Source organism: Peromyscus eremicus, chromosome 1, assembly GCF_949786415.1.
Source record: "Peromyscus eremicus chromosome 1, PerEre_H2_v1, whole genome shotgun sequence".
In the NCBI taxonomy this organism is placed as follows: domain Eukaryota; kingdom Metazoa; phylum Chordata; class Mammalia; order Rodentia; family Cricetidae; genus Peromyscus; species Peromyscus eremicus.
Window position 1 is genome coordinate 139,933,224 of NC_081416.1, and position 23,200 is coordinate 139,956,423.

Here is a 23,200-nt window from a genome sequence, read left to right on the forward strand (position 1 = left end):
AAGTGAAGTCACTCATAAAAGCAGGCCCATCAAAATTAATATCTCTTCAACAAAAAAACTTTAAAGCAAGAAGTGCCTGGATCAGTGGTCCTCAACTTTCCTAATGCTGCAACCCTTTAATACAGATTCTCATACTGTGGTGACCCCCAACCATAATATTATTTTTTCGTTACTTCATAATTGTAATTCTGCTAATGTTATGAACCATAACATAAACATCTGATATGCAGAATATCTGATATCTTACCCCTATGGCAGTCATGGCCCAAAGGTTGAGAACCACTGACCTCGATCCTAAATGACCATAACTGTCAACACAAAGCATTACACCAATAAAACTATCCACAAAAACCGAAATACAAATACAAACTTTTCATCATAAAAACAGGAATCAATACACATCTTTAAATGACTGAATATAAATGGTCTCAATCCCCTCCCCAAAAACACAAATTAAAGGAAATCAAAGAGAAAAAAAAATCAACTAGGTGCATGTTACAGTTTTAAACATATAGGCAACTAATACAGGGGCACACAGTTTCATAAGAGAAATGCTATTAGATCTAAAGTACACATTAGTCACAACACAGTGATTCATAGTGGGTAACTTCAATATCAACTCTCACCAACAGACAGGTCATCTAGACAAAAATTAAACAGAAACTTAGAATTAAACGACATAATAAATAAAACAGACCTAACAGATAACTGTACAACATCCCACCCACATACTAAAAACTGCATATTCTTCTCAGTTCATTGAATTTTCTACAAAATCAACTACCTATTAAGACACTGAAAAAGTCTTAACAAATATATGAATACTGTAATAGCATGCTTCATTGTATCTGACCACAATGGAATAAAAATAGGTATTAACAGCAACATATACTACATAAACCATGAAAACTTAACAACACATTATGAACAATTAACTTGGTCTAGAAAAAAAAGTGAAAGACTATTTAAAAATTCTTGGAAGTGAATGAACATAAAAACAAAACAAAACAAATTATATGGGACATAATGAATGCAATACTATAGAGAAAGTTTATAGAACTAAATGCCTAATTAAAAAAACTGAACAGGCCGGGCGGTGGTGGCGCACGCCTTTAATCCCAGCACTCGGGAGGCAGGGGCAGGCGGATCTCTGTGAGTTCGAGGCCAGCCTGGTCTACAGACCAAGATCCAGGAAAGGCGCAAAGCTACACAGAGAAACCCTGTCTCGAAAAAAACCGGCAAAAAAAAAAAAAAAAAAAAAAAAAAAAAAAAAAAAAAAAACCTGGACAGATCCTATATTAATAACTCAACTGCAACTGAATATGTTGAAAAAGCAAAAAGCACAAGAGTAGAAGAAATAATAAAAATCAGAGATGAAAATAATGAAACAAAAAACAAACAAAACTACAAAGACTCGATGAAATTAAGAGTTAGATCTTTGAAAAGATTAACAAGATTGACAAACCTTAGCCAAAAGAAAGACAGGATCCAAATTAATAAAATCAGACATGGAGCAGGAAATATTAAAACAAATACAGAAGAAAGTTAATGAATTATAAGGGCATACTTTAAAAATCTGTGTTTCACTAAACTAGAAAACCTAGTGGATGAATTCCTAGATATATGAGACACCAAAATTAATTATTTAAGTAAGTAATCTAAACAGACCCATACTAATCACATAGAAGCAATAATTTAAAAAAAAAAATCACTCAACTAAAAAAACTTAGGACAAGATGGATATAGCACAGAATCCTACCAGACCTTCAAAGAAGAATTAGTATCAATACTCAAGTTATTTCCAAAAAACAGAAGGAAAACTTACAACTTCTTTTCATGATGCCAACATTACCCTGAGACCAAAACCAGAAAAGGAAAAAAAAAAGAAAAATTATAGGCCATTATCTCAAATGAACACAGACCAAGAAATTCTCAACAAAATATTTACAGAGTGAATTCAAGAACACATCAAAAAGAGTAGCCACCGTGACCAAGTTGGATTCATCCAAGATGTAGGAATTGTTCAAAATATACAAATAAATAAATGTAACCTACCACACAGAGATTTAGGAAAACTATAGGATCACCTCATTATGTGCAGAAATATTCACTAACAAAATCAAACATTCCTTCATGGTAAGTGTTCTGGAAAATCTAGGGATACAGAAGATATACTAACCCAATATATAGAATGCCAGCATCCAACTCCATACAAAGCAGAAAAACTCAAAAGCATGTCAACTAAAATTAGAAATTTAGACAATAATGTCCACTCCCTCCATTCTTGTTCAATACAATGGTTGAAGTCTTATTTGGGGCGACATATTAAGTAAAAGAAATAGAGAGGATAAAGATTAGAAAGGAAAGAAAAAGTCCAAGTGTCCTTATTCACAAATGAAATTATTCTACACCTAAAAGACTCTAAAGACTCCATCAGAAAAATACTAATAGCTGATAAACATATTCAATAATACATAGGACACAAATTTCACACACACACACACACACACACACACACACACACACACACCAGTAGCCTTCCTATACACCAATGAGAAGCAGACTGAAAAAGAAATCAGGAAAACAATTCCATTCCCAACATCCTCCAAAATTTAACAAAACAAAATATATTGAAATAACCTTACCCAAGAAGTGGAAGACTTCAATGAGACAAGACTGATGAAAGAAACTGAAGAATCCGTAACACAGAGAAAGACCTCCCATTCATGATTGGTAGGATTAATATTATGAAAATAGCCATCCTACCAAAACTAATCTACAGATTCAATGCAATCATCATCAACCCAGTTAAAACAGCTAATGTTAAAAAAAAAAAAAAAAAAAAAAAAAGACAACAAATGTTGATATGGATGCGGGGAGATGGAAACATTTATGTCTAGGACCGTAAACTAGTGTAAGTCACTATGGAAATCAGTGTGCAAGTTCCTCAAAAAGCTAAAAACAGATCTACCATTCAATCCAGCTGCACGGATTCTCTTGGGTACCCAAAGACTCCATGTCCTAGTCTAGATATACCATACATATATGTTCATTCTGCTCTACTCCTAACAGTCAGGACATGAAAATAAATTAGATGTCCATCAACTTATGAATGGATAAATAAAAATGTGATACTTTTACAGCAAGGAATATCAGTCACCTGTTAAGAAAAACAAAATTATGAGTAAATGGATAGAGCTGGAAACAACCATTCTAAGTGATGTAACTCAGACCCAGAAAGACATATGTCACATATATTCTCTCATCTGTGGATGTTAGTTTTTAATCTTCAGATATGTGTATTTCATTTTGAATATTCATAGAGGCTTGGAAATTTCCTTGGGTCCATGGGGGAGGGGGAGGACCTTCAAGGAGAGTAGACTGAATGAAATATTTAAAATTAAGATGGAATGATGAAATTATAAAAGGTTAAATTGGAGTAGATGAGTGAGTGGGATGGGGAGGAAATATAGGGGAGGGATAACAACACCAAAGACCTTTCAAGTTATATGATGACTTCCTACTATAGACTTCCTAAAATATATACACACACATACATAAAGAGTTTAAATGAACAGCCCCCTACCTTTCTGCCTGGGACTCACACCAAGTAGTTTCTACCTCCTAGGAGTCAGTAAATCCCACACAAAGAGCCTCAGGAACTACAGGTAGGCAAAACCCAAGTTCCCTTTTCTCTGCCATTTGCCACACTCACCACTCCATAAGGCATTGCATGACATGGTCTGACCACAAGTGTCAATGAGCTGAGACAGTTCAGACACCTCATTCAAAAACCAAAACAGTTGGCCCAAGATTAAATACCAAACTCTATTCAGCTGGTTCACAACCTGGTAGGTTATGGAAATACCAAACAAGGGACAAAACAACCATACAACAAAAAGCTAGCCGTCTACAACTATCAAAGACCTAATTCCAGAAGCATTGATCCAATAGCAAAAATACAAATATTAATAACTAAGAGAATACCTCCTCTAGAAATTAGCACTTGCAGTATACTGATCTCTGAGAAAAGCAACAGATAATGCAGAGAAACATGACCTCAAACAGCAATTATATATTCAAGGAACTCAAAAGACAATGCAAACAAATGCCTGAATGAGAACTGTAAAAAACCACAGCTGAATAAACTAATGAAAGTAATTCAATATGTCAAAAATGGAATTTAATAAAAAAATTGAATCCCTAAAGAAAAGTCAAAATGAAACATTACTGGACATGAAGAATTCAGGAAATCAAACCAAAGAGCTCAGATGAAAATATCGCCACCAGACTGGATCATGTAGAAGATAGAATCAGGCCAGAGGGTAAGGAGGAGAAAATGGAAAATCTGAAATCTTAAAAATCTAGAGAACTTAGTATGCAGGTTATAAAGGATACTATAAATAAAACAAATCTGAAAATAGTAGTTATACAAGAAGAAACACAAGTCAAAGGCACAAAAAAGGTTTTCAACAAAAATCATAGATGAAAATTTCCAATATCTAAAGAGATGCCCATTAGGGTGCAAGAAACATAGAGAACACCATATAGGATCAGAAAGGAATTTTTTCACATTCACATAATAATCAAAACACTAAATGTATAGGGCAAAGGCAGAATATTGAGATCAGCAAGAGAGAAAAAACAAGTCCTATCAGAGTCCCATCAGAATAACACCCAACTTTTCAATGGAAACTTAAAGGAATTTTTTCACATTCACATAATAATCAAAACACTAAATGTATAGGGCAAAGGCAGAATATTGAGATCAGCAAGAGAGAAAAAACAAGTCCTATCAGAGTCCCATCAGAATAACACCCAACTTTTCAACGGAAACTTAAAGGAATTTTTTCACATTCACATAATAATCAAAACACTAAATGTATAGGGCAAAGGCAGAATATTGAGATCAGCAAGAGAGAAAAAAACAAGTCCTATCAGAGTCCCATCAGAATAACACCCAACTTTTCAATGGAAACTTTGAACCTGGACTAATGTTCTCCAAATTCTAAATGACCAGCCCAAGCTACTATATCCAGAAGTCATCATAATCAAAGGAAAGAGTTTCCATGCTAAAATCAGATGTAACGAATTTATGTCCACAAAATTCAGCTTTACAGAAGAAACCACAATCAAGTAGGCTTCATACTAGAGATATGGGGATGGTTCAACACACAAAAATCGATTAATGTAATCCAACACATAAACAGACCCCAGATCAGAAATCATATCATCATCCCATCAGAGATGCAGAGAGGCTTTTGACAAAATCCACCATTCCTTCATGATAAAAGTCCTAGAGAAACTAGGGATACAGGGGACGTATCGCAACATAATAAAGGAAAAACAGAAGAAACTCATGACAAACACCATGAAAATAAGTGGGGGGGGGGGGATACTCAGAACATTTCCACTAATAGGAACAAGACAAGGATGTTCATTCTTGCTATTCACATTCAATAATGCTTGCAAGTTTTAGTTAAAATATTAAAATTATTGAAGGAAATAAAGGGAATACCAATAGTTACTCAAAGAAATCAAATTATCTAGATTTATAATAATACAGTTCTATACAAAAAGTAAATCAGTAAGTAACAGATCATAAGACTCCACCAGAAAACTCCTACAGCTGGTAAATACATTCAATGAAGTAGCAAGACAAAAATTAGACACAAAACTCAGTGGCCTTTCTATATACAAATAATAAACACAAAGAGAGAGAAATCAGGGAGTCACATTAGACTGAAAAAATATCTTGGAATAAATTTAACTAAGGAAGTAAAACAGTTACATAATTAAAACTTTAAGAAAAGACACTGAAGACACCAGAAGATGGAAACACCACCCATGCTCAGGATTGGTATGATTAATGTGAAAAATGGTCACACTACCTAAACCAAGTTACAGACTCAACACAATCCACATCAAAATTACGGCTCAATTTTTCAGAGATACTGAGAAATATTAAATTTCATTTGGTAACACACACAAAAGAAAAACAGTCCTGAACAGTAAAAGAACTGCTAGATGTATCATCATCTATGATTTTAAGTTATACTACAAAGCTTTAGTTATAAAAACAGCATGGTACTAGCATAAAGACAGACAAGTCAATTAATGAAATAGAAGTGAGGTCCCAGATACAAGTCTACAAAGCTACGTGATTTTTTTAAAGAAGCCAAAAATACATACTGGAGAAAAGACAGCATCTTCAACAAAATGTTGCCAGTCAAGCTGGCATGTATAAGAATGAAACTAGATCCTTATCTCTTGTCATGCATACAATGCAACTCCAAGTGAATCAAGGACCATGACATAGCCTAAATCTAATAGAGAACTTAGAAAATATAAGTCAAGGACTCCAGTAGCCATGGCATTAAACCAAAAATTAATTAAATGGAACCGTAATGAAACTAAAAACACTCCATACAGTATACGATTCCTGCAAAGAAGCAGACTACAGAATGGTTGCAGCTATACACTCAACACAGGGCTGTTTTCTACAAAACAGAAAGAACTCAAAAAATTAAACATCAAGAGAACAAGCAAATTTAAAAATGGCACATAAATCTAAATAGTTCTCAAAAGATGAAATACAAAAGTCTGAGAAATACTTTTTGAAGGGCTGAACATCTTTAGCCATCAAAAAAAAAAAAAACCACCAATTAAAATACCGGCATTTCATCCTACCTTAGTCAGACTGGCTAAGTTCAAAGACACAAGAGATGTTGGAATGAATGTAGGGAAAGGGCAATGCTTATTCAGTGCTGGTTGGAATGCAAATTAATGCAAACACTATAGAAATCAGTGTTAGGTTCCTCAAAGAACTTAGATCTACAATATAAGCTTGCTACACCACTCGTGGCAATTTAGGATTTCACATCCTACTACTGAGATACCAACTAATCCATGTTGATTGTTGCTCTATTCACAATAGCTAGGAAATGGAAACAGCCTAGATGTCCATCAACTGATGAATGAATAGTGAAAATACAGTACATTTACACAATAGAATATTGTTCAGCAGCATTTTAAGAAAAACATATGAAATGTGCAGGCAAATGGATGGAGCCAGAAACAGTTACCTGAACAGAGTAATCAAAACAAAGAAAAATAACACTGTATGACCCCTCTCATTTCTGAATGTGAACTTTGAGTCGTCAGGTATCTGTGTTCCATTTGGAATATACATAGAGGTCAGAAATTTACTAAAAAGCCATTAGGAAGAAGGGACTTACACTAACAGGTAAAATACAGTAGCACGAGTAGAGAACAACAGAATAAGAAGGGTTAAATTCGGGTGGAGAAAAGGAGAGCAGTGTAAAGAAGGGAATACGATGAGAAATAATCAGCATTGAAGGCCTTTTGAAATAGCCAGATGGAAACATAGTACTACAGAACCTTAGTAATACACACATACAAAAAGAAGTTTAATAGAGCTATTCTATAACCAGGAACAATACCACAACCAGATACTCCATGCTACTGAATAAAAACCCTAGAACCAGGAATTAGTTGTTAGCCATTGGGCTCACATTGAAACCCCAACCATTATAGTAGGATATTGCTAATACTCCTGGCTAACCTCCAGCCTCAGTTACTTTTCTACTGCTGTGATAAAACACAACCAAAAGAAATTTGAGAAAGAAAGGTTAATTTCACTTAGCCTTCCATATAACAATTCCTCAGTCAAAGTGGTTAAAGCAGAAACTCAAGAAGGGCAGGAACCTGATGCAGAGGCCATAGAGGAGTGGGGCTTACTAGCTTGCTCCTTATAACTTGTTCAGTATGCTTTCTTACAGCCCAGGGGTGGCACAAACCATAACAGACTGGGCCTTTCAAATCAGTCACTGATTTAAAAAATGCCCTGATGGCTTACCCACAGCACAATCTTAGGAAGGCGTTTTCTCAACTAAGTTTCTCTCTTCTCAGATGACTATAGCTTATGTCAAGCTGACATAAAACTAGCTAGCATAACTCCAGAACTTGAGAGTATGACCTTATTGCTGAAGACACTAACAACATCCTTGAAACACTGAGCATGCAGACATAACACTGGTGCTCAGCTGCAAATTTCATCCTGACTGGCTAGCATTCACTACACTGGGAGGTGCTATATAAACTATCAGAGGAGAAAGGTCTCAATCTCATCCAGTCCTGAACCCTGCAAGTTAAAAGTGCCCCAACAAGAGAGGCCCACTGGTGCAATAGTAGCACAAATATTATGGGAATAACTAACCACTACATGACTGGATCAAAAGTCTACTCTATAATTGTTTCTATCAGAAACAATTAAAGGGGCCAAGAACCTGTGATTAGATAAGGTCATAGGTCCTAGGGCAGAACCCAATACCATTACTCTGCTAAAAATATAATATTAAAATGACTTTTAATGATTTATTGCTATACCTACTGACCAAGAGTACCTCTCACCCCTCATCAGAGAATCTTTGCTCTGCAAGAGATGACAATTAACAGAGATTCTCCGAACCCCCAAACTAGTAAGCATAGCATGAAAAGATCAGGGATCTTTTTGGAAGAGGGGCTAGAAAGATGGTCAGAATCACAGGTGACAGATAACTTCAAGGAAACAATGTTTTTCCAAGACACTACAGAGTAGATGCACATACAAGCTTACAGCCATTATGATAGCATGCCTAAGCTCCAGACAGCCAAAATCCCTGCATAGAGGGCAGAGAGGTAGAGATGTCATCCCATCACTACCTGGGGAGCTATTAGTATTTTATGACCCCTGATAGTCAGACTACAAACTAGAACAGGCCCCAGTCCCAATACTAGCAACACAAAACTGGATTCAATGGGGGAATGAAGAAGAAAAAAAAAGTAATCTTAAAGGAAAGGAATGGGAGAGTTAAGAGAGTTTTAAGGGGAGGAATTGATAGGGTGATTATATTCAATTATACACTGGATGAGACACTCGAAGAATTTTTAAAAAGGAAACAAGCAGGTTACAAAACAAATTTAAACGGAGTTTAAGTGTAAATAAAAATCCCAGTAACAGGTGTGGGTTACATCTGGCCAGTGAGATCCCAAAGAACTACCGTTTTCCAACATTACAGCTTATTTAATGCCAATGTTTTTTATCAACCCTATAACTTGATTGATGGTAAGACACTATTGCTGAAAACACCACATACCTTAATTAGAAAATGGAAAAAAAAAAGAGCTAAACCCACTTGGAAGCTTGATCCCTACTACTGACTAGCATCTGTAGTACTTGACAGTGCTATGCAGGCTACCAAAGGAGAAAAGTAATCATCATCAGTCAAACCCAGTTCTGAACACTGAGAGCTACAATAACAACTAGCTTGGCAAGAAAGTCCCCTGTTGTAATAGTAGCACAAATGTCATGAGAATGAATAATCAACTACTCTGATTGGCTTCAAGGTCTGCAGCACAATATGAAACATATACCTAGCCTAGTACCAGGGTCAAGAATCTGTGGCTGGATAGGTCATAGGTCCTGGGCCAGAACCTAATATTAATATTGTCAAATGGCTACAGTATTAAACTAACTCCGAATAGTTTATCATTATCTCTCCATCTTTCAACACTCTTAAGAACGGCTTTGTTCTTCCATAAATGGTGATTAACACAACTGTAGAGAATAAGCTGTGGAAAGCCCAGCCCTACATGAGATATCTACATCCCATATACATAACCCCTCCCAAGGCTCAGGGACCATTTCAAAATAGGGTGTGAAAAGACTGTAGGAGCTAAAAGTGGTAAATGACTACAAGGAATCTGCTTTCCAAAGACAGCTGGCCAGGTGTATATTTGAACTCACAGCAGTTTTGACACCGTGCACAAAACCTATGTGAGCTCAAGCCAGACAAAATCCCGGCCTGGAAAAGAAGGGAGCATGAAGCCCCACCCCTAGCTGAAGTGCTATTGGCAATTGATAGCTGTTGGAAATAGTTGTCATTAAGAGTAACCATGCTCTAATGGAAGGCCACAGATCCAAGATTATATGGGCAGCATAAATTATACTTTATGGGTTAATAAAACATAAATATCACATATAGTGAGGGAGTTGGGAGGGGTGGATCTTGGGAGATTTATGGGAGAGGTGAATATCATCAAGATATATTTTGAAAAAGTATCAAATAACTAAAAATAATCCTCTCCCCAAAAGCCATATGGTATTGGATGAATATAAATAAATTATGTGCATACACAGAGATGTCACAAGAGAACACAGTATTTTGTTTCTCTGGCCTCTGAAATCTCTGGAATTCTGGCTCTGTAACTTTTCATAGTCACTCTGTATCTTACATAAATATATACATTTATGTGTGTATATACACATACGCATCATGTGATATATAATTTGATAGTTGTAACTGGAATAAATTAGCCTGTGTTTGTTTCAGCCAGAGATGTCAAAGAAAGCAGGAATAGCTGGCACATTGCTATCACCAAAACCACCACACCTTTTGAATTTGGTGTTAATAAATTATAACACTTTGAAAAACAGAAATTTGTTCACCTGTGTTTGACATAAAATAAAATAAAAATAAAATTTTAAGAAAAGATTACAGCCAGGCGGTGGTGGTGCACGCCTTTAATCCCAGCACTCGGGAGGCAGAAGTAGGTGAATCTCGGTGAGTTCAAGGCCAGCCTGGTCTAAAAAGTAAGTTCCAGGACAGGCTCCAAAAGCTACACAGAGAAACCCTGTCTCGAAAAACCAGAAAAAAAAAAAAAAAAGATTATGTAGGTACATTGCAAATTAAAGAATCCAGAAAAGGGGTCAAGCCTAAGAGTCTAGAGACAAAGATGAGTGGTAAGAACTTTCTAATTCTGGAGAGTTGGGCCACCGTATCTTAGGGCATCTTCAGCCCTTCAACAGCTATTCATTGTCCACTTCTGTATACTACCTAACATCCTACTTAACTATTGGGTAAAATCTTTTGGGATGTTAACAGATTCCACCAAACTAAAAATTAATAATGTCATTAGATAGCATCTGAAACATATAGCAGAGTATTCCCCATTTTGCTGTAGCCAACTTTTGTGATGTTTCCATTAATGTGTTTGAAAAGTGCCATATTTACATGAAATTCATAAATATATATGTATGTAACAACAATTAGCAAAAAAAAAAAAAGAGGCCATAAAAGCAAGTAAGTGTGTATGGAAAAGTTTAGACAGGAAAGTAGGAAATGATGGATTAATTATACTATAATCTCAAAAAATAAAAGTAAATAAAAAAGAGATAGAACACAAGTGAAGAAAAATCTGAAACCCTGATAAAAAAAAATGCTTCATTAAAAATAAATAAATAAATAAATAAATAGGGAAAATAATTTAGCTATGATGTCTTATTTTCCCAAGTATTTAGATATAAAACTACTTATAAAATTCACATTTTTTTCATTTCAAATGAAGTTTCTTTCAATCAGAGAAATATGCAGTATGAAGTAACAATACTGAACTTGACTTCTAATACCTGTAGGTTTTTTTGCTTGTTAATTTTTTTTTCTGGTTTTGGAGTAAAACGTGGTAAGCATTTAGATGCATCTAGTAAACACACATTATCTACAAAGTTTGTGGAATAAACACTAATGTGCTAAAAAACAAAACAAAAAAGCCACACACATACTTCATGAAAACATTAGCAAGACAAGTTAGAACATGTTATTTGGGGTGTCCTAAAACTTCACATTTTCTATTTTCTATATGGAGATTTCTATTTGGCTCTACAATAAACCATCTCTTGTCCCTTTACAGTGATCTTAGCTGTTTTTGTGTTGACATTGCTAATTAATCCTCATAATCTGAAGTAAGAGACTACAGTTACAAAACAAATAGAAGACCTTGTGAGTAAAAAGGTTCTGCTTTTCATTAACTTGAAAGAACATCTCTTTTATTTTCATTGATTTCTCTAGGCACTGAATTGCACTAACAGCAAATAAACTCTATGTGCTAAAGGTAAACTATCTTCACTGACGTTCCCTAAAAATCTTTTGATGAGAAGAAAATATAAATGAGTAAAATTTACAGTTCACATAAAGACTAAAAGTCTTTCCCTAGATAAACCTCAAAGAGAGTAACCAAGTATAATTTATTGAGAAGACTTAGCCAAACAGTTTATTCAGCCAGTCATTTCTAATGTAAACTAGGATATTTCTTAATATTTAAAAGAGAAGCTATAGCTTTTATGTTTGATAAAGCTGAAAAATGAACAGATTGTGATTGACATCACTTCCATATCTAGTGCTTTACACTGTCTACTCACATGTATCAGGAGATAATCAACTTCCATGTCATAGTCTACTATGATCTACTGTGCTTTTCTAAATTTAATCACACTTCACATCTCCCATCACCTTAACGCTGCATTCCAATAATACTGAGCCTATGCATAGTATAGTGGAATTGCTAGTAATAAGTATTCTTCCTACTGAAAACACCATGGTCCTTAGTTATCACAGTTCATGCCCAAAGCTTCCATTTACATACCATTTCTATATTTCTACAGCAATCACTCCACTACTCCACATTAACTCCACTTCCTTACTGTATCTTCTAAACTACAAAATTACAAACTCAATATTGTCTAATTTCTCTTTAACAAAGGCAATAACAATAACTGTTTTTAGTTGGTGTTTTTCTAGTTATTTGACTTTGAAAAAAAAAAAAACATGTTGGACAACATACATTTCTTCTCCATTCCATATTAGAAGGCTAATCTGCTTAAAGGTCCTACAAAAGTTCAATAGAATCAAGAGTATGATGACAAAACACAGAAAGGAAATCCTTTAAAACAGAACCACCTATGATTAAAGGTAGTTCTTTTATTTAAAAAAATATTTGAGATATTAATTGGTGCATACTTACATATTTGGAAACGTGCCTATGTTAAACATCACACAGAAACTAAAAGCATCCAACCTTATAACCAGAGCTCACTCTGATTAAAAGGCTCATCTCTCCCAAAACAATCTGAGAAAACATTCATGGAGCATGGAGCACAGAGTAAAGTGACCTGCCAAATGGCAAATATTAAGGATAAAGATGTTAGACAATATTTCCCATACTCACAGGGGCTGAGACTATATGACAGAGTTAGATAAATTGATACCACATAATCTTTTTGTGCTTCTGAGATACTAAAAATTTTTCATACATTTAATGATTTTCACTCTTTCATTCAGTAAGCATTATTGACTACTAAACTACATACTTCACTAGGTGTTCAAAGTAGCTTTAGTTGTGAACTTAATATACCCTAGTATGACCTAAGAAGAGAGTCGCAATTTGGGGGACTGCCTAGATCAGACTAACCTGGGCTGTGCAACTGGGGGATTGTCTTGACTGATACTGGAAGGCCCCAACTACTGTGAGCAACACCATTCCCTGGGCAAGTGTTCTTGGACTGCAAAAAGAAGTGGGTAAGCTAAGCTTAGGTCTTCAAGCTGAGTCAACAAGTAGCAGCATTATTCCATACTTCCAAGTTCTCTCAATGGTGGCCTATAACTTGAAAGCTGAAATAAACCCTTTTATCTCCTAAGATACTTTTGGTCAGAATGTTAAATATCAACAGAACACTAGGTTCTCATTCTAGTGAGAGCTTAAAAAAAATCAAGTGATATTAGATATTATAAAGATAAATAGTAAGAACTAAGATGGGGCATAATTATACTTTGACAAAGTTAATCAGAAAAGACATCTCTGACAAAACATTATCTAAAAATTCTGGAACAAATAAAGAAGAAAAAGATGTGGGTAAGCCAAGAGAGGGAAGAGATAGTAAGTATCAGGCTTATGAACTCAAAAGTTGCAGGATAAGAACATAAAGCTAGTACAGGATGTCATATAAATTAAAGAAGCCAATTCATACAAGGCTATCTCAGTTTCAGGGTACAGTTTAAGAAATGGCAAGTCTCTGAAAAGTTTTGAGTATAGAAAAGATAGTTTAACTTCAGTATCAAAAAAAGCATATTTAGTTGTTTCTAGAACAAAAATACTGAGAAGCAATGACATCCCTTATCAAAACAAGATGGCAATGGTACTATAAATGTATCTTAAGTGGGTGAATTGTATTTTAAAGATAAATCCAGCAGGTCTTACAAATGGTTCCAAAATGAGACAAAGAGAAACTGAGGATGCTTTCCAGGATTTGGTTAATGGATGTGGAAAAAAACTACTGAATATGATGCAAAGGTCTATAAAAGAAGATTTGGAGGAATTAAGAGCATACAAAATAACAACCCTATTTTGGATTACTCAATTTCTGTTTGTGTATGCCGGGGGAGGAGGATGTATGTGTGTGCATACATGTGCAGGTATGCATTACCTATGCATGTACAATCAATGCCCAACTTCATCTTCTATTGTTCCACATCTAATGTTTTGAGACAGGGTCTCTCAGCAAATCTGAAGCTCATTGAATTGTCTAGACTCAACAGTGAGTTTCAACAATAATTCTATTTATGTCCCTCCACCAAGAGTGAGATGAGAAGGCCACGTCACACTTTTTACATAGGTTCTAGGAATCTGATCCACAAACTTGTAGAGCATCTACTATACCAAATGAACAAACTCCTTAGCCCGTTTTCAGCTGCCATCTGATGTTGCGGTTATTTAGAGCCAGGGTCTCATGTAGCCTAGACTGGCCTATGAGTGAAGCTAACCCTACACAACCTCCCAAGTACTGGGATTACAGGAGTGTGCCAACATGCCCAGAAAAATATCAAGATTCTTAAAAACCCTAAATGTACAAATGTCTAATATGAAGCTTTCATATAACCTGAATACCTTCTGGCTTTCCTTCCAGTTCTATTAGACTCATAGGCTAAAAGGACATTGTTTTTCTACCCCATTATATCACCAATAAGGTGACATCAATGTCAGTGGGCATGTAAGATCCAAGTATAAGAGTACCAAAATTCTTTATTTCAAACAATTATTCATTTTCTTAAGCATATTAAACACCATACCTATGATTATTGAAATTTTATCAGTCTGTTAAAAACTTTCATTCAAGCAATAATTTTGATATATGAAGACACAGGTGTTTTTCCAAAATTTTTATTTTTGTTGACAAATAAGAACTGCATATATTCACCTCACATACACAGCATATTTGCAAGAATACTTAAAATTTTGCTTTTAGAAAATATTCAAGAAAACATACATTAATAAGCCACAATGTTGTACAACAGGTTTCCTGAACTAAACTCTATCCATTTTCAATTTTGTATTCTGTGATAATCATCTAGTCTACCCTGAGTAACAAACACTTTTAGAAAATCAATGTTTTTATATTTTAATACATGTGAGATCATGCAGCACTTGTTTTTCTGTGCTTGACTTATTTCATTAACTATGAACCATCAATTCCATCCATGTCACAAACATAGGATTTCAGACAATTTTTAATGGTTAAATAATACATCACCATATATATATATCAACTTTCATTTATTTACCCACTGACAAACACTGGTTTATTTCTGCTTTCTGGTTACTTTAACTAATGTTGCAAACAACATGAAAATGCAGGTATCTCTTTCAACACACCAGTTTTATCTCCTTTAGCTATATATTTCTATAATGTAATTGCTAGGTCATGGCAATTCTACTTTTAAATTTTTGAGGAACCTATTATTTTTCCATAATTGATCTAATTTACATTTCTTCCAATTGTGTACAAGATTTCTGTTTGTTAAAAAAAAATTCACTATCATGAACGTTCATATTTTTATAAATGACCATCCTAGTAGGTATGAAGTGGTATCTCACTGTCGCTTCAATTTGGATTTCCTAGATGTTTACAGAGATTAAGAATTTTTTTCTTATGAATTTGAAGCTGGGTGTGGTGACACACACTTTTAATCCCAGCACTCAGTAGGCAGAGGCAGGAAGTTTGAAGCCAACTTGGTCTATAGAGCAAGTCCCAGAACATGTAGAGCTACACAGAGAAAACCTGCCTCGAAAAGCAAAACAAACAATCAAACAAATAAATACAATTTTTTCTCAGATAAGCTTGAAAGAGAGCAAGGAAAGGTGTATGTGAGAGTTTGCAAGGAGTAGCGGGAAGGGAAAGATACTTTAATTATAATCTCAGAATAATTATTAAAAAGTAAAAGATAAATTTTTTCTTATTTAGCCACGTTGCCATTTGTACTTTTTTTCCTTGTGTTGGCCATAGCAGAGCCTCACTTTTCATCCTCAGAAATGTAGTCCAATTCTACATTCTCTCATTAGCATAGAGCTTACCAATTAGACTAGCCCCAGAGATCCTCCTATGTCTTCCTCTCCACACTAGGATTTTATGTGTACACTACCACATACTGCATTTGTGTGTTGTCATTATTTTATCAAGTCAGGTCCTTATGCTTGTTAGGCAAGCACTTCACCTATTGAACTATCTTCCTACCTGTATTACTTTATCAGAAGTGACTATTTAAGTCCTTTGTCTACTTCTTCAATCAGCTATCTGACTTACACAATTTATGTATTAACTCCTCAGAATGCAAATGCTTTCTTTCATTTCAAATTATACCTTTTCATGTGCAGAGAGCTTTTAAGTTTGGTATAATCCCATTAATCTTTTTGTTGTTCATATCTAAAAAAATTCACAAACACTAATATATATATAAGTCTGTCCTGCCTTCTTACAGTGGCTGACAGTCATTAAGGATATTAACTATGTACATAATTTCATTCTTCTATTTATGCATACCCAACTTTTCTCAGCATCATCTACGGAACATATTGTTCTTTCTTCTGCAAGAATGATCAGTGTTCTTAACAGCTGAGCCAGCTCTGCAGCCTCAAGAATCCTTGACTTAGAGAGCAAGGCAACATGGTTCCTGTTGTGAGACAGATTTGGCTTGTTTTTGTTGTTTCTTCTTTGGTTTTCGAAACAGGGTTTCTCTGTGTAGCTCCAGCTGTCCTAGAAGTTGCTCTGTAGACAAGGCTGGTTTAGAACTCAAGAGATCCGCCTGCCTCTGCCTCCTGAGTGCTGAGATTAAAGAGATGCACCCCCATACTAGACTAAGATAAATCCCATTTAATTATGGTGAATAACAATTATGTGTTGTTTAATTCAGCTTGTTATTACTTTCTTGAGAATAACAAGAAAGTTTTGTTACTAGCCTCTAATAGTAGAGTTTCTCTTTTGTTTTTATATCAGAGTAATTATTGACTCATAAAAATAGTTTGGAAATCATCAAAATTTTGGATCGAGCTTGGAAAATATTATTATTAGTTCTTCAAATGTTTAGTGGATTTCAGGAATGAAGACATTAAGTCTGGGCTTTACCTGACAAGAGACTGAATTACTGCTTTAACATCTTGTGTCAGCAAAACCTTCTTAACCATGGCCTTTAGTAATAGTATATAAATGTAAAATGCTCTAACGCTAAAAGTGTACTATACACACCACTAACAATAGTCTGTCCTAGCTATTCAGCTAATATTCAATCTAAAATATTACTCATTAGAGACTACTGAAGAAGTCTCTGAAAATTACAATCACTATGAAGTTTCTAAGCTCAGCTGGCCACTCAGTGCATGAAACTTTGAACATTTAGTCTGCTGTTTTACCCCAACCCTTTCCTAGCTTTTTTAAGTTTTTAGTATATTCAATCCCAACTCAATTATTCTAATTATAGTGTTACACAGAATACCATTAAAATTTTTTTATAAAAAGGTACATGGGAAACTGGCAGTAGTGGTGCACACCTTTAACCCCAGCACTTGGTAGGCAGAGGCACGTCAATCTCTGAGATTGAGGCCAGTTTTGTCTACAAAGTGAGTTACAGGGTAGCCAGGGCTACACAAAGAAACCCTGTCTCAATGAAAAAAAGGGGGGGGGGGTTTTACATGGGGAAGGCAGTTCTTCAGTTCCTGCCATACTTGCAGCTATCTAGGTATAGATAATTTGTAAAATAAAAATAAATTTGTTCTCTTTTGAAGAATAAAATCAACAAAAAAAGCTACTTGGTTACTAAACTATATTTAAAATACCACTTCACATCCATTAGGATGACTACTACTCCCCCAAGAAATTTTTATACACTAGCCAAGTTGTAGAAAAATTATAATGCTTTTATTGTCGGTAATGTAAGTAAAATGGTATAGCTACTGTTTAAAACAGTATGGTATGTTCTAAAAATATTAAACATAATTACCATGATATAATAATTACATTTCAGATATAGACCCAAAAGTATTTTGGACAAGGTCTCAAAGCACTGATCCATGCTTATAGCAACATTATTTGCAATTGCTAACATAGAAATAACACATTAGCAGATAAATAGATGGACAGAATACAGCATATAGAAGCAAGTGAAATTATTTAGTGTAAAAATAGGAATTTCTAGTATTTGATACACATGAATGAACTTTGAGGATGCTATGCTTAGTTTAAAAAAAAAAAAGCCAATCATTAAAATAAAAAAAAAAAGCTGTCGTGACTGCACTTACTTGAGGTAGTTAGAAGCACCAAAACTCAGACAAAAAGCAGAATTGTAGTTGCCAGCCACAGTGGGAACAAGAAGTCACTATTTAATGCATACAAAGTCTCAGCATTGTAAAATACAACAGTTCTGATGATAAATGCTCAAAGCATTAATGGCCACAATATCACTGAATTGTATACTTTAAAACAGTAAATAGTAAATTTTCTACATTTATAATTGTTTTAAAGTTACCAGAGAAATTACATGGTCATATAAATTTAAAAAATATATTTTATAGTCATTTCTTGGAATTCACAATGTACATAAGCATTTAAAATGATGTAATCTGCTTTCAGTAAAGAAAACTTTGACTTTTTCAACCACATTCTTCTTTTTTTTCCTGGTTTTTCAAGACAAGGTTTCTCTGTGTAGTTTTGGTGCCTGTCCTGGATCTCGCTCTCTAGACCAGGCTGGCCTCGAACTCAGAGAGATCTGCTTGGCTCTGCCTCCTGAGTGCTGGGATTAAAGGTGTGTGCCACCATTGCCCGGCCTCAATCACATTCTTAAACACAGCTCCACATACCTACCTTTACCTCCTAATTTCAGAAGACAGGGATGTGTGTATTATGCATTTGTGCAGGTATATTAACACATGTGTGGGGGTTATATGTAGAAGTCAAAGGCTGACACCTAGTGTCTTTATCAACTGTTCTTTATTTGCTGAGGAACTATCTCACTATACTCACAGCTTGCCAATTCTGCCAACCTAGCAGCCATCTTGCCCCCTACTCCAGTCTTTGTACTTGCAGGGCAGGTGCGATATTCACCAAGTCACTGCCACAGTCTCTTGCCTGAACCCTTGTAATGATGATTCTTATCTCCATTTTTCATTCCTCATTGCCAAATTTTGAAATGGTCTCAATTCCTCAATCTTCCCTGTACTCAAGTGTCCTGCTTCAGAACCTTGCCCATGACTGCCTAGAAAACTAGTCAAACTTCCAGCTACTTAATTCCCAGTAGCATTTCAACACTAAACTAGTTTTACCTAGTTATGCCAATTTTCCTACTATCTGCACTAGATTTCTATTGCAAAGTTTGGTACTCCTCTTTATTCCTACTGTAACCCAACTACGATTCTATCTCAATAATTAAAAATATCTGTTTATGCTCTTTCAGATGGTAGGAACTAATTCTCAGGCATCTTTATATCTAAAACACAGGAACTGATGACTTATATTTAGAGTAAACAGAAGTCATATTTAAACAGTCATCATTAGTTATAAATTAGTCAATAGCAGGCACTAAAATGGCTGAGCCTTCCTATCATTTCCCTATTTACCCACAACTGGTAAGGACACAAAAACATAAGAACTGAGAATCACATATGCAATTATCTACTTCCCATTGGACATATAATAGTTTGCAGAGGATGGAAGTATTTGGTAAGGGGAGAAGTAGATATTTTCTAATCTCTAGATAAAATATTAAGTTTTTTCTTTTTTTAATTTTATTTTATTGATTTATTTATTGTTTTACTTTAAGCCTGGAAGTATTTTCAAATAAAGCAGTGTAGGGCAACTTAAAACACACATAGCCTGAACCAAGTTATACTTACATTCGGCTAGCTTCAATGTCCTCAGACTGGGATTCTCCTGGTGATCTGTAAAATGTAATTAAGGACAAAGATTAGTGAATTCCAAAAAGGGATAGAAATGTAAGTAGGGAAGATAAATTTGAAAGCAAGACTTATGTTCTAATGAAAGGGTATTTTAAAAGATTTAGAATGAGAAAACAAAATGGTTAGATCAAATCAGTCATAACACATTTAAGGACAAACTTTAAAAGCCTTGATGCTTTTTTAAAAAAGAAATTGAAATCATTAATATTAGATATCAGATCACTGTAAGCCATAATGATTTACAAAGTCAAGCATATATGAAAAACAAAACTGTAACTTTCTATCAAGTTGGGTTGCCTGCATTTACAAATACGTATTCATTGTCTTGAAATTAAATGAAGTGTTAGCAAACTGTAACCTTGGCAAACACACCAAGGTGTGGAATAAACACCTGATTTTGGAAGTAATGTTTTACTGAGACAGTCACATGTATTTAAATACTGTATATGTATACTGAAAAAGCAAGGTTAAGTACTTTCAGGAAAGACCAGGTTTTCCTCAAAACCTAAACTATTACACAACTCCCTTAAACATTATCTGCCAGCTTCTGCTCTAGACAATTCAAACTAAAATATAACAGTGTATGTAAATCTTAAAATATTTAAATTCTATGTACCATTCTAATCATAATTACTGTGGTCCAACAAGGAAATTAGATTTCTCTAAAAAACATTTATTTGTCATCAGTATGTACAATGAATATTATATTTGTTAGATAATTGTAAGCTAGTTTTAGCTTTGATAGCTGCTGGTTATTTTCTTTATTTATAATATATTAGCTAATATAGAAAATGCATACATCTAAAGCATCAAAAAGCATCCCATTTTTATTGGGTTGGAACATAAGGCAATTTTCCCTATTCCTAGTACATGGTTAAAGAATGAATTCCAGAGTGGACACAGCAGCACTTTCCTATAATTCCTGTACTCAGAGGGTAATCCAGGATCATACATATTTTGGAGCCAGCCTGGACTAAATAGTGAAAAAATCTGTTACTCTGTTAGTTTTTATAAATCATTAAAGTGTGAGAGTCAATGTTCTAAGATGAACTGATTTTAATACCTATTTATAACATTTCAAATTCCCAAAATGGGTTAGAAAAAAAAAATAAAAGATTAAGTTAAAATTTTCAAATTAGTATACAAAGACTTGATTTGTGAATTATCACTGACTTCAGACTTTACAACTTAAATAAAAAAACGTTTATAAAACGGTTTATTTTGGCTCACTGTTATGGAAGTAATTTTTAACAAAGAACCTTAAGGGGCTGGAGAGGTGGCTCACTGGTTAAGGGCACTGGCTGCTCCCAGAGAATTAAGGTTTAACTCCAAGCACCCACACAGTTGCTCTCAACCATCTTTAACTCCAGTCCCAGCCCTGGTGCCCTCTTCTGGCCTCTGTGGGCACCAGGCACACATGTGGTACACGTACATACCTGTAAGCAAAACACTCATACACTTAAAATAAAGAAGTAAAATTTAAAATAAAAAAAGAATCTTAAAGATTACTGTATTCATTTCTTTAGTGTCAAAAAATTCACTTCTTTGCTAGATCTTCAAAACAACAGTCACTGCAATTCATTTAGATTCCAAATTAGTAACACACACACACACACACACACACACACACACACAGAGAGACAGAGAGAAAAAGAGAGAGAGAGAGAGAGAGAGAATGAATAAAAGGCATACTTAATTAAAAACAGATCCAAAGCTCAAATATTTTAGATTTTCTTAACAGTGTATTTATATTTTCTGTTTAACACAAAAATACATAGGAACTGAAAATTGGGGCTTGGTAGTGACAATAAATGCAACACTTTTCCACCCTCTTGCCCCCAGGGAACAAGCAAATCATCTGGGACATACTGGTTTCCACCAGACTTAAATAAATTCTCCAAGATTATTCTCAAACTTACATCCCATACAAAAGAACTAGAAGAGCTAAAATATGATGATAACCCATATGTACTAGCTAAGTCGTTTTTTAATGTGCCCCTCCAATATTCGTCATTAGACTGTGAGGTAAAGCTGGCTTTAAAAAAAGAAAAAAAGGAAACCTGTAGGCAATGAGAAAGACAAATTACAAACTTTTAAACAGGTAGTAGAAAGCAAAATGTCAAAGAGGGAAAGGGAAAAGCTTAGGGAATGATGATAGAAAAAAAAATTGGAAAAATGTAAGACAAGAGGGAAAAAAACATATCTCAGGAGAACATTATAGAACTATTGCTTCAAGATCCTAAAATGGGATATAGAGCAAATATATCTACAAATGGCCAACTATAACTGTTTTCCCAAATTCTGTTCCCTAAACAGAGGATGTGAACAGCAGAATCATAATGCCAATAAAGTATTGTATATATACGATTTAATGTTTACATATATTAGAACCAGCTATTAAACACTATTAAGCCAAACTAACAACCTAAAACAATCCAATCCAGCAAACAGAGAAAAAAAGGATTCAAAGATTATTATCCTAAAATTATTTTCTCTCGGTCTCTTAGACATAGCATAAGCTGCTTTCATTCAAACTGCAGTTTTATTTTAGTCAAAAGAAAAGTAAATATACAAAACAGAAATATGTTATTGATAATTATTGTGTACATCTGAATAATGTCTACTCTAAGACTACTTCAACAATATTTTAAGTAAGTTACTAAAATATACCCTAAAACTAGAATTAACTCTCAAAACTATGAGTATATATAACACCTACTAACAGTTCCAAAGCTGTACTTTGGTTCTTAAAGAGCTTATGGTTTCTTTACTACCAATGCATTGGAAATAAGAATACAGTACATGCTCCTAATTTTACCAAATTCAAAATTTAAAACCAAAGTTAAAAAAAAAAAAAACTACTGACCCAAGTTATCCTGAAGTTTGCCCAAATAAAAAATAAATGGAATTAGAAAACTGAAACATACCTAGTAATGTTGATGAGAAAAAAGTCTTAAAAGTATCAATTTTAGCTATTAACTTGAATGACAGAAAATATGATCACAAAACACCCACTAATCTGAACAGTGCAACATGAGCTTGCAAATCTAACCTTTTAAGGATGTAAAGCTGCACTTTTAACTCC

General features: G+C 34.5%; 1 protein-coding gene across 6 annotated transcripts in view; it reads right to left on the bottom strand.

Annotated features, from left to right (window-relative positions):
- The window catches only part of Ube3a (ubiquitin protein ligase E3A), a 100,091-nt gene that overhangs the window by 58,915 nt on the left and 17,976 nt on the right, over nucleotides 1-23,200 (bottom strand). For all 6 annotated transcript variants that reach the window (XM_059273616.1, XM_059273607.1, XM_059273599.1 and 3 more), the window contains one exon: nucleotides 20,053-20,097. In XM_059273616.1, coding sequence (XP_059129599.1) covers nucleotides 20,053-20,097 — 45 coding nt within the window. The remainder of the gene's footprint in view (nucleotides 1-20,052; nucleotides 20,098-23,200) is intronic.